We start from the raw sequence: 12822 nt of genomic DNA on the forward strand, positions 1-12822 counted from the left end.
TATATTCTAATTTATATGAAATGTAATATAATATATGGAACATATAAAATATAGAATAAATATGAATAAAAAGTTTAAAAGGAACAACATTTATTCAGAACATAAATATTTTGTAACAATATAAGTCTTTTTAACTTTTTATCACTTTAACATATCCTTGCTATGGAAGCCCGTTTCCACCACTAAAATAATATTTTAAAAAGGAATTGCAACTTTTTATCTCACAATTCTGTCAGAATTTTCATAATTGTGAGAAATAAACTATATATATATATATATATATATATATATATATATATATATATATAGGTATAAAGTAAGAAATCAAGTCAGAATTGCAAGATATCAACTTGCAATTCTGACTCTTTTTCTCACTATTCTGATTTTTTCTCAGAATTGTGAAATTTAAATTGCAGCTCAGCAATAATCTCGGTACGGAAACGATCTGAAATGGGGGTAACCAAACAGCTTCTGGTCCTAATACTTTAAAAAAATACTATCAGAGTCATTACTATTATTGGTGACCAAACACTCTTTGATTACCCACATTCTTCAAAATATCTTCTTTTATGTTTAACAGAATAAATAAATGATTAAGGTTTGGAACAACTTGTGCGTTTGTAAACAATGACTCAATTTCAATTTTTGGGCGATCTATCACTTTAAAGCAGAATTGATACCTTCACCTGGCTCCATCCCGCGAGCCTGTGCTGATTGTGCACACCTTCCCAAACGGACGAGGCTTTTATACTTGACACATTCGCCGTTGTACTACTATTTGAAATGACAGGGGGCGACGAGGAGCAATTGTCCTCTAAAACCATCGTGAATCACTGGTGAGAAGAAGTCATTTGCTGTCACAAGTCTTCTCACGTGATACTAAATGTACTAATTACAGGATATCAAGGTCCATCAGGATCAGTGAATTGTGGCAAACTGAGTTGATGAATTCATATTTTAATAATGTACAAACTTAACTATTGGCTATGTTTCACATCAAACACAAGACAACTTTAAGCAAATAGTTTATAATTTGTATTAGTATAATAAAAAAAAAAGTACTTCAAATAAAAAGCCTTGGACAAACTATACAAAAAAACAACAACAACAACTAGTAATTGATTTCTGTCGAAGCATCAAAAAGCACCTGATGGAGTTTGAACTTCACATCAAACTGCTTCTGTGCCACAGATGCCGGCACAGATGTACATGTTCAGCTAGAATCGCCCTGAAGTCATGTATCTTCGGATAAGGAGCTGTGCAAAGCTACAAAAAATACCATGCACACCGCCACGCAAAATGAGTTTACGCACACTCAAAGCCAACTATCATCACCAAGACCACGATAACATAATATTTGCGATGCACACCCAAACTAACTTGAGGATGCGTCGAGTATAAATCAGCCTTAAGTCAGACAGTCTGAAAGCAACTGAATGATTCCCTGCAAACCGCGAGTTCATCATTAGTTACAGGACAGACAACCTGATAACTTTCCGATTCAGCCCTACAGTACATCTGGAAAGCCTTGCCTTGTGTGCAAAGATCTTTAATGCTTTGAAACTTAATGCTTTGAAGGGGCTTTAACTGTAACAACGATTTTAATGGTGTCATATATGTACATCGAGTTGTTTGCTGTTATAAAATATACTCTAATGTAATGTAGTTCAGGACACCAATGTGTATCTAAATAGAAATTAATTCTGAAATTTGTAATGTTACAGTTATACAAGAAAATAATTCAAAATACAGTGTAACTGAATGTACACATATTATTTTAGATCCAGCTCTCAACTACCAAACTGATCTACACGCTGTGAGGTCTGTTAGATCTCTGTAAAACCCCAACTATCAATCCCGCTCAGTTTAACCTCAAACATGCTGCGTGTAATAGATTCACACAGTCGAGTAAAGCTTTCGGATAAAGTAACACTGTTGTGATTCTGCTTGATCCATCAGGCTTAGCAATGGGTGAGACGCTTCATGCAACGATGCAAAGACAGTTCCTTTTTCTCTGAGATTCTGTGGGAAAATGATGCTAATTTATCTCGGCAAGTCTCCACAGTCACTCGATCCACACGGCAAGAGTCAATGGAGGAACAAAGAGGAGATGAGAACAGAGCAAACAAACAGACAACACAGAAACACGGCTGTCTGAAGGACTTGTCAAGTCCTACTGTCCAGGAACGCCTGGATTGGTCTTTAGATTGATGGAGGCCAACTGGGATCTGGATGAGAGGTGAGGATCTATTTACGTCTTCAAGTGTCAAATATGTGACATTACTGAGTGAAATGAAAGAGACAGCACAGAGAGAGGAGAGAGGCTAGCAACTGTTTTTTCAAAAAATTAACTGTGTGGGAAAAGAAGTCAAAATACCAGTTTTTCCCACTCTAGATGGCAAGTGAAAAGTGAGAGGTGAGACCAGGTTTGGCCAATATAAAATCTAATTTTACCCTGTTTACTTATTCTGTTGACCCTATTCAGTTATCTGAAACAGAAACAAGTATTCAGCGAGACAAATGTAGGAATTTAATACCAGAATGGAGGATTTGTGGGATCAGCCAAAAAATGATACAAAATATAATGGTAATAACAGTAGTGATAATACACAAATAACACTGGGGCACAATAAGACTGGAAATACATGAGAAAAATAAAAAACTACAAGTTAATTTTGATTTCATGCTGACTTGTTCCTACTCTTACTGTGCACGATTCATTCATTCAGTTCATATTGCTGTAAATGTTTTCCTAATATTCATCAAAATTCAATAATGTTGTCCACCTATGCAACAACTCCTTTTCTGCTGTAATCCACATGGGTGAGGCCAAACAATATTAATAAAGAATAACATAGCCTATATTTCCTGATCCAATCAAATCCCAAAGGACAAAAAACCATCCCTGTCCTACATAGTTTCCCACTGAAAATTCAGTTTCACCTGGAAATGTGTCCCATTATGAAAGTCAAATGCAATGGCTTGTTGTCTTTAAGCAGTAGTTGTAGAAAGAATGGGGGTAAAATAATGTGACAGGACCAAGACCAATGAGCCCAGACTTAAGTGTCCCATTTACCTGTAAACTCTCTCTTTTTTTCCTCTGAATTATCTGTCTTCATTTCCATCCCTATTGCATGCGCTGTTCATCTTTTTCTGCCCTTCTCTCAGTTTCCTTCACTGTATGAATCACCTCTTTTTCAGTCCTGCTCTCAATTTGTCATTTTCTCTCTCCAGCATCTTTTCACCTCTGTGACGAGCAGTAAATGTCTCCCGGTCTGCAGCTGTTGTGCTGAGAGCTCAGCTCAGCAGAAACACGGGTCCAGAGGAGAGCGGTAGAGCACGACTCAGCGCTTCCTCAATCACCCCCCACCCCAGACCCTCCAACCACACACACACATGAACAGACATAGCACACCTGCCAACTAGGATTGCACAAAATAGCTAAAAAAAGATAAATATCAATGCAATTACCATGCCACGGTGTTAGATTCAAAATGTTCAAACTATAAAATACAGTTTAAATCTGCTTTAACACTTGTCAAACACAAGTCAGGAAACATTGCAAATCTAGTCTAATGACATACTGTTAGGAAACCTGATATCCAAATAACAATTATGCATATTTTATATCTCGCTAGCAAAAGCTTCATGCACATATCAGAAATATTTCATATATCCCCAAGCCCTGAAGCCTGTCCAAACGTGCTATAGAAAATATATTCACATGCACGACATGGAAAACACACACACAGTGATCAGAAGAAGACACATTTGCATACAATGTGTTTGCATACAAGCTCTCATGCTCAGACCTGGAAGGGTCCGCTCGGATAGATCTCAGCATCTGCCTTCCTCCATTCAGGGCCCTGGTGTCCGGAGAGAGTCCAGATGGCAGAATCCACAGTGGCGATGCTCTTCACCCTCATCAGAACATTGAGAGTACCTGCAGACACACAGGAAACAGGGAAGAGGAACAGTGACACCTTCGCACTCTAGTCTGGTCATAAAAATGCAAATATAAGCATGATATAACTTTATGACGATAAATGAGGGATGCACAACAATTCTGATATCAAACAAAGTCCTGATGTACTCAAAAATCAAAACAGCACAGAAAACAGAAGATCAGTTATTTGAGTATTTTCACAATCCCAGTCAATCGGACTGGACCTTGTGTTTCTGATATGCGTTTGTTATATGCAAAAGATTAAATACTTTCTTACAAACAGAACAATTTGTGCCAACAATTGCATGTTCTTTTACCACCTCAGAAAAAAAATTGATAAGTGTGTGGGATTCAAACAATTACTGGATATCAGGGTCCATCAGGATCAGTGAATTGGGGCAAACTCAGGATTTGACACAAATTATGACGGATCATTGCTCCTGCTCTAATAAGACCCCTTTGACCCACCGCTGGTTTGAGTAGATTAGTGTTTCTCTGAGGGATTGCACAAAGCCCGACTTTACTACTGTGACAATAAGGTCAAATACATAATGCAATCAAATATCACCACCACTGTACACCGGAAAACTGATTTTACAACATTTTAAAGTGAGTGAAAGTGAATAGTAAAAAGTAGGTTTTGTGTTTTGCAAAATGCACTAGCATAATTTCGAATATGAAATTCTATCTAGCAAAGCACTGTAAAATGTGTGTGTCTGTGTGTAAGTTATATATACATATATATATATAAAAAAAATATAGATTACTGGGGTATGTTTTTCAACAAAATGCTATTTCTTCCTACTTTAAAATCCCACATTCAAGTCGTTGTGTTACTTGCTATTTTTTGTAATAATTGAATACATTTACAAGCAATTTTTTAGTATAAAAGTCAATCCTGCACCACATTTGTTTTCAGTGTACTTTAAAATACGTGATTGTGTGATTTATTTGGAAGGCACTAAACAAAGGTCATTTGTTATAAAGTCTGTAACATTGCAAATATTATTACTTAAAACGAGTATTTTACTATTCTACTGCTGAAACTGCTATTTTTACTTTTATTTTCAGGCTTTGGAAGTTTTGCATTATACATTTGAGAATATGTATTCAAAAACCTTTAAAAAATGGTTTAACCTCCACACTTCTCTACTTAACACCACAGTAATAACTTTATGATAACTTTGTTCATAAAATAAAAAATGTTAACCAGATCGTTAAAAGTGCAGCTCTGCTAAACCAGCTTGTCTGGAAAATCAAGATGTGACATGATAAATTGATCTATAATCATCAGACGCTCTGTGGGTTTGTCGTCTGAGACTGACGTGTGATAGATCAGCTCCAGAAACACAACTCTCCACAGGGCAGAGGCATCTTGCACACACACACACACACACACACACACACACACACACACTGTGATTATGTGAGGTTTAGAGCGTTTATCACCAACTCCAGCATTGAAATCTGTCACAGACACTGAGCACAAACACACACACAGATGATGGAAGGCAGTGAAGCCAAGTGGCACCTTTATGACTCATGCATTAAATTATTACTCTGACTTTGTGCTTAAGGGAAACCAATATATAATTCAGTTGCACTTTGGAACAAAGAGAGAGAGAGAGAGAGAGAGAGAGAGAGAGAGAGAGAGAGAGAGAGAGAGAGAGAGAGAAGGGAAACTCACTCTAATAGAGTCAGAATGTGTCATTACTGTACAGATATTACAGTAATCAAAGCAATCTGAGGAAAATCAGGAGCCTTTAACGGTAACGGTGTGTTGTATCAGAACCTCACTATTAGCTTGCTGGCCAGACTGAAAGCGTCTGCCACGTTTCAATGACCCCAATCACACTGAAGAGCTGCTCGCTGCCTGATAAACAAACACAAATTGTGTGCTGGTGTATCTTTAAGGTGATTACACACTCTTGACTCATAAACCGTTGTGAACAATGAGCCAGGCACTTAAAAATCACCCTTATGCGAAGACCTTTGAAAATAAACAGCTAAGAGAAACAATGGTGTCTGTGTAAGGACAGGCAGCAGTAAAGGCCTAGGGCTTCAAACGGACCCCTGTGCTGCCAGAGAAAGACAGCATCAGAGGCCCTTGGCTAACCTTGACACAGGTCAAACACATCCAAACTCTCATTCATCTCCATAATGAGCAGAAGATGGAGGTCGAGCGGGAGAGCTGGGTGGTAGCAGGCAATTTTAAAGCAGATTCAAAGCATGTTTGTATTCCTGAAAGTGTTTACAGTCATTTCTGTTAAATGGAATTATGATTTTAGGGTAACGTTTATCTTTTTGTTTGTTTGTTTAAGTTCAGTTTTAAACTGGAATAAGTTTCATTATTGTTGGCTAAAACTGTTAAAATATGAACATTCATTCCTTTAGGAAAAATGTATTGCTCAGTGGTTGCTTTTCCTAAGCTCAGGAGACTTAGACGAGATTCTCATATAGCTCTCATTTCAGGATCAACAGCATTTCTTTCTCCTAAAATTCAGTGTAATTTACATACATATTTATTTCTAAAATGCTGGAAAATATTTAAAAGAAATACAGCGACTAAATACAAATACAAACTCCACAACAGCGACTGGGAGCAGAAAGAGGAGAAAACCACAGAAACATCTGAAATGGGTCTTTATTATGGCAGCAGCAGTTATACAATTTTAAAATGTATATTATAAACAGATATATACATAACCATATCGCGTTTAATTATACACAACTATAGAGCATCTATTTTCCTATTTTTAAACAGGAGATTTAAATGATCAAAAGGGGTGAAAAATAATATAAAAGAGACTTTTGTCGCATTTCAAATATTTTTACTAGACAGAATTGAGGTTACCTTAAGATTGAATGGAAACTTTTGCTTGATTCTCCTGCTTCTCAAACTGGTCTCCTCCTGAGACAAAAACTGCAATACTCTCACAATGGTCTCCTTTAAAGCTTTAAAAGAAATCTCAATAACATCACACACTGTGCTCAGATATTTCTCCTACACTAAAGACTCGAAAGCTCTAACATTTGTCAAGCATTACAAAGTGTGCACCAAGTCAAAGGCCTCAATATGAGATCAAACATTTAAATGTATGTCATATGTATTAAAAATCAAATTAGTCAATTAATAAACAAGACTGAGTCATAAGCCATTTATGTGCCTTTCAGCAAAGAAAGCTCCAGGGTTACATTTTCTGTAAATCTTTTTTGATTAAGGCATCCGGTACATTACTATATCCAACAACAAACTGTGTGCCTAAGTACATAAACATTGTCCAATAAAAAGTAACATTATATTTCTGCATAAGAGAAAAATCTAAGCACAGTGTAAGATGTTGTTGAGCTCTCCTTTAAAGCTTTAAAGGAGACCATTGTGAGTGTTTTTGTCTCAGGAGACAAGATTGAGAAGCAGGAGACTCAAGCAAAAATCCCCATTCGATCTTAAAGTAACTTCATTTCTGTCTAGGAGAAATATTTGAGATGTTAAAGAAATCTCACTTTTGACTTTTCTTTTCTATGGGTTATCTTAATACTTAAGGTTTTTTTTATTTATTTATTAAATATTTCAGGTAGGTGCCAAGGCAACTTAAAAAAAAAAAGTTTTAAATAACTAAAATTGAGTTTAATTATTTACAATAAGAAATATATATATATATATATATGTACAGACACACACACACACACATCCAGACATATATTTAAGTTATACTTTCATTGAATATTTCAGCTTGTTGCCAAGGCAGCATTTCTAATTCATTAAGTTTAAATACAAATTTGGTCATTAACTAAAATTATTTAAAAACTTTTATGTAAATTGATTTTATTTTTCATCTTTAAGATATACTTTCACTGAAAAATACTGCAACTAGTTGCCAATATAGTTTTCATTTACTAAACAACAACAACAACAAAACTAATAAAACTGACAAAAACATACTACTAAATTATTGAGACCTACACTAAAATAAAAAATTCTAAATTCCATATAATTAATAATCATGACAGTATAATACTAAATAAATCATACTGAAATAACAGTGATTGAAAGCAGCTATCTGAACATTATCATTTGACAGAAGGCCATCATTAACCAATCAGAGGCAAGTATTCCTGACAGTTGAAAGATGATGAATACATGCAACAATTAGTCTGAACAAACAAGCCCTTCAGTCTTGTACCATATAAATTGCGTGCATCACTAAACAAGGACAAAGACTGACGAAAGCCCTTGTGAAGCATCTGTCATCCGCTAACAGCAGCGGGGTCACACTCTGATGCTGTAATGAGTGAAGGATCTAATGGAAAGACTGCTGCTGTGATTGACTTCTGCTCTAATGGATCCACTGGCTGCTGAACTCCTTTGTAATGAACTTCAAGCCTAATAAACCTGCGGTCTATTACAACATGCTATTGTGTTGCTCTTGATGAAAAATCACACGGACTACTGCGATTAGAGGAAAGTGAATGACATGAAAAAGACACCATGAAATTGAAATGGGCAATTTAACTGACACATTTTTAGGGATGCATGTCAATCTAATCTATTGTTCATTAGCCTAATAAAACTTTGTTTATCGTTAGCCCTGACCATTGCAGAGTAAAATAAATAAATACAAAAAATTATAAAAAGAGGGAATAAGAATATTAATATTAATAATAATCTTATATTAATAAATATAAAAACTCAAGAGACTCCATTTAAATGTAAAAAATACAACAAAATAAGAAGAAATAATATTAATTGTTGTTATTATTATTATTATTATTATTATACAGTGACTAAAATATATTTAAACAAAAATACAATATATATATAACTACAAATAAAAAGAGTAAATAATCATAATTTATTATTAGTATTATTAGTATTATTATTAATAAAAATATAATAACTAAGATACTTCATTTAAATACGATAGATTTAACAAAAATGAAAATAAGAGGACATTTATTATTATTATTATTATTATTATTATTATTATTATTATTATACAATGACTAAAAACATGTTAAAACAGAAATATAACAGATAAAACAAGAATACAAAGCATAAATAAATAAATAAATAGTTTATTAAAAACAATGACTAAACACTTCACCTGCACTGGAAAAAAAAAGTGTGAATACATTTTACATTGCAATTGCATTTGAGGGCATCAAACCTAAAAACACAGTGAAACAACAGCTGTGAGATTCATGAAGCATTTCATTTAAAAGAGAGACAAATTGCATGACACTGAAATTCTGATGCTAATTAAAATCAAATACAAACAGCACCCAGAAACCCAATGATCAAGCCATCAAAAACAACACAAATACATGCCTCCTCCCTCTAATCAGATAAACCCATCTGGAAATATAGAGAGTGAATGTCTCTGTCTCTCCACTAGTAAAGATTTATTGATCCAGTCAAGTAATGCAAAGCTCTTTCTGCAGGACCATCAAACAGAGACAAGCCTCCAGATAACTGAATATCCTCCAAACACACACACAGGATGTTAAACATGACATGCTGTGATAAAAATCTGTGGTGTTTTCTGCATTCATACACATATATTCTACTCTTCTAGGAAGAGCGGAAAATCTATAAATAGCGCAAGGCTAAAGTGTCAGTGTGCTGATGTAGCTCTGTTGAATGCAGTGCTAGTGTGGCATAACCAACGCAGAGCTAATCTCTTCAATTGCTAATTGGGATGTAATCAAATCTAATGCAAGCACAGTGGTGCAAATAAAAGTCTAAACTCTCATTCTACTAATTAGGTTGTAATTTACGGCCAGCGTAGAGCGGCTAACAGAGTCCTGCACATTAAGATTGCTAACAGGGACGTCTGTCTCGCAGTAGGGCGTCTCATGTAATGAGAGTCGAGCCAGCTGTGCCTCCCTCTCAGTTTAGCATCTGTGCCCACAGTGCCGCCCACATGCCAATGCACAGACTAAAGATTAGCAGATTAGTGAACACAGGCCGTAATCAGCAGAAATCACGCCAACATTCAGCCAATAGCAGATCACTGCCACCAGCCCCATGTAGAACAGATAAATACTCTTTAAATCAGCCTAAGATCATCTAGTCTGGTCAAGCTGGTTAGGCTAGTCTTTTCTGATGGCTTTAGTGGGTTTTGGTGATATCAGACCAGCAAACCACCTTACGTAGTCCTGATGTAAATAAAAGCAGATGCAAAAATAACAAACATCGCATTTTATTTGTGTTAGCATGTTGCTAAGCTACTGAAAGGATACTCTAACCAACATAAAATACATCTACACATAAACACTGGATAAAATATTAACTTAAATCATATTAAACTGCTTTATTGAGTTTTTGCTTCCAAATGATTATTTGTATTTATTATGAATAACTGAATTGAATTGATCTGAATAATTTATCCTCTGTAACAGCTGCTTTCAAGATTAAATTGCATAAAGTTGTTAATTATATATTTTAAACACACTCACACACACAAATACAAAAGAAAAAATGATAAAGAATTAAACATTCTTTTCATTAATTAAAATGAAGGTGAAATATGAAAAATAAAGAAAAGAAGAAAGGAAGGATGAGAGAGAGAGCGAGAGAGAGAGAGAGGGAAAAAGAAAGAAAGAAAGAAAGAAAGAAAGAAAGAAAGAAAGAAAGAAAGAAAGAAAGAAAGAAAGAAAGAAATTATGCTTAGGCAACTATCTGAAATAAATTATTAATTATTTAAATTAAAACAAACATACATTTTAAACCCCCAAAATTAATTAAACAGGACAAATATGAAAAATTAAGGCAAATATTTAATTTAACATATTATAAATAATATTCAAATTGCTTTATGACACGGATGTTGTTTTCATTTTGGAATACAGTTCATCTTTCTGGATGCCACCCAACTTATTTTAGCACACAGACGTAAACAAAAGGTCACAGGAAGTGGTTTACACTAGCACTACAATAATCTAATAGCAAATAGAAACACCACTAGACCGCCTACTCTCGTTTTAAAGCAGACAGAGACAAATATGATGGGTTAGAGAGCTTTAGCAGACAGCTTGAGTATGAGGTTATGTGCATGTGCACCCTAGGGTGATTTTGATCATGATTAATGTGGTTCGCTTTTCAATTTTAATTTTCATTAAGGACCTGCTGTCCTCTCCGACTCCTAAATAGCAATGGAATGAATAAAACATGTCCTTTGAAATATACAGTGCAGGCCTGCAGCAGGGAATCCAAAATGCCTTCGGAAAGCCGAACAGACTGAAGCGCGTTGTGTGTTCACCAGCCGCCCCCCACCGCGAGCCCAGCCTGTGTCATGAGTGGCAACTGGCAAATAATTAGACGGCCCCGTCTCATTAGAACAGGAGACAGCGCACAGGTAAAGAGAGCGAGGTGGAGACAGACAGCCAGAGAGAGCGACGAGCAGAAGAGAAAGAGAGAGAGAGAAGCACAATTTCTGAGCTGTTAATGGGCTGATAAAGTTTGAAGAGAGAGTGCAGATAAAAAGCGAGGGGAAACAGGAAGTTCGGTTACTTTATTTGTCAAGCTGAAAAATGAGCAAACAACAACAGCAGTGAAAACTTTTGGTCTGCTGTCGAAACTTCGGTTGGAGGAGTTTTGCATGATAAAGTCCATGATACATTAATGAGCAATTAAAGTCTGTGTGTGCGAGTGTGTGCGATAACAGGTGGTTGCCAGATAGTCACAGATCTTTGAACCCCATCAGGAACACCCATAAATCACCGTGCAAGGCGCGTTTTTAGAACAACATTATTTGCTTCGTTTATGAGTCATTTATGCCTTTGAGGTCCCAAAAGAGAGCTTTTGTCAGATTTAGCTCATTTCTGGGGACATTTTTGTCCTCAAACTATAGTAAATCCCTGCCACCCACACATATATAGCACCCTGCATAAACAAACATTTCACATGCAGGTTCTGCTCCCAAACATAGTCTACTGCATAATTAGAACACATTTTAGGTGCAACTGTAAGGCTTACGTGGGTTTGCTATTTTATAGGGATAGTCCACCAAAAAAAAAAAAAAAAGAAGAAGAAAATACCTGGCTTAAAGGGATATTCCAGCCGAAAGTGAAAATTCTCACATTGTTTACTCACAACTAATATGGCTTTCTTTCTTCTGTGGGACACAAATGTGATATTTTGAGAATTTTGGTAGTTAAATAGTTTTTATTCCCGTTTACTTCAAATGCATGGATGGAAAACACAATGGAAGTCAATGGGAACTAGAACTGTTTGTTTACCAATATTCCCCTTAAAATATTTTATTTTGTGTCCAGCAGAAAAAAAAAGAAAGCCATGCAGGTTTGGAACAACGTGAGTGGGAGTACACAGTGACAGAATTTTAATTTTTGGGTGGACTATCACTTTAAGATACCTACTTTTGGTCAAATCCGGAGTGGCCGTTCACACAGGACGTGTTCTTGCATTGAAAAGCAGCCAAACGCAGTGCAGAGGAATGGACCACAAGGTCTCAAGGCACATTTTTAAAAGATTAACATTATTTAACCTGACATGAAGTGGCAACAGTCACAGATGCCCACTTTGATGTGCTTGAAGACATTAAACAACAATGAAAATGTCATGCAGACGGATACTAGAGCGTGTCCTACGTGAAAGGCCCTAAGGCGGTGCTGCATGTTTCCTTAACATAGAAAATGATACCATAATGCATTGTGACGAGTAAAAAAACAACAACAACAGCCAAGATGGAAGATGAGGCAAGAGAAATCCTTTTGACTATGTATATATACTTTTACTTTATAATACACTTAATTTCACTCAACACTGGAAAGTATATACTGTACTGTACATTAGTACATTAGTTTGGAGTTGTTAAGATGAAAAAGTCTTATGCTCATCAACATTGCAATTTTTA

General features: G+C 35.7%; 1 protein-coding gene across 1 annotated transcript in view; it reads right to left on the bottom strand.

Moving 5' to 3' along the window:
• LOC113100029 (MAM domain-containing glycosylphosphatidylinositol anchor protein 1-like) overlaps window positions 1-12822 on the bottom strand; it is an 84707-nt gene that overhangs the window by 19465 nt on the left and 52420 nt on the right. Inside the window, exon 11 of the mRNA XM_026264897.1 lies at window positions 3813-3943. Within this exon, the coding sequence (XP_026120682.1) occupies window positions 3813-3943 (131 nt within the window). The remainder of the gene's footprint in view (window positions 1-3812; window positions 3944-12822) is intronic.

Source organism: Carassius auratus, unplaced genomic scaffold (genome assembly GCF_003368295.1).
Source record: "Carassius auratus strain Wakin unplaced genomic scaffold, ASM336829v1 scaf_tig00217114, whole genome shotgun sequence".
Classification (NCBI taxonomy): domain Eukaryota; kingdom Metazoa; phylum Chordata; class Actinopteri; order Cypriniformes; family Cyprinidae; genus Carassius; species Carassius auratus.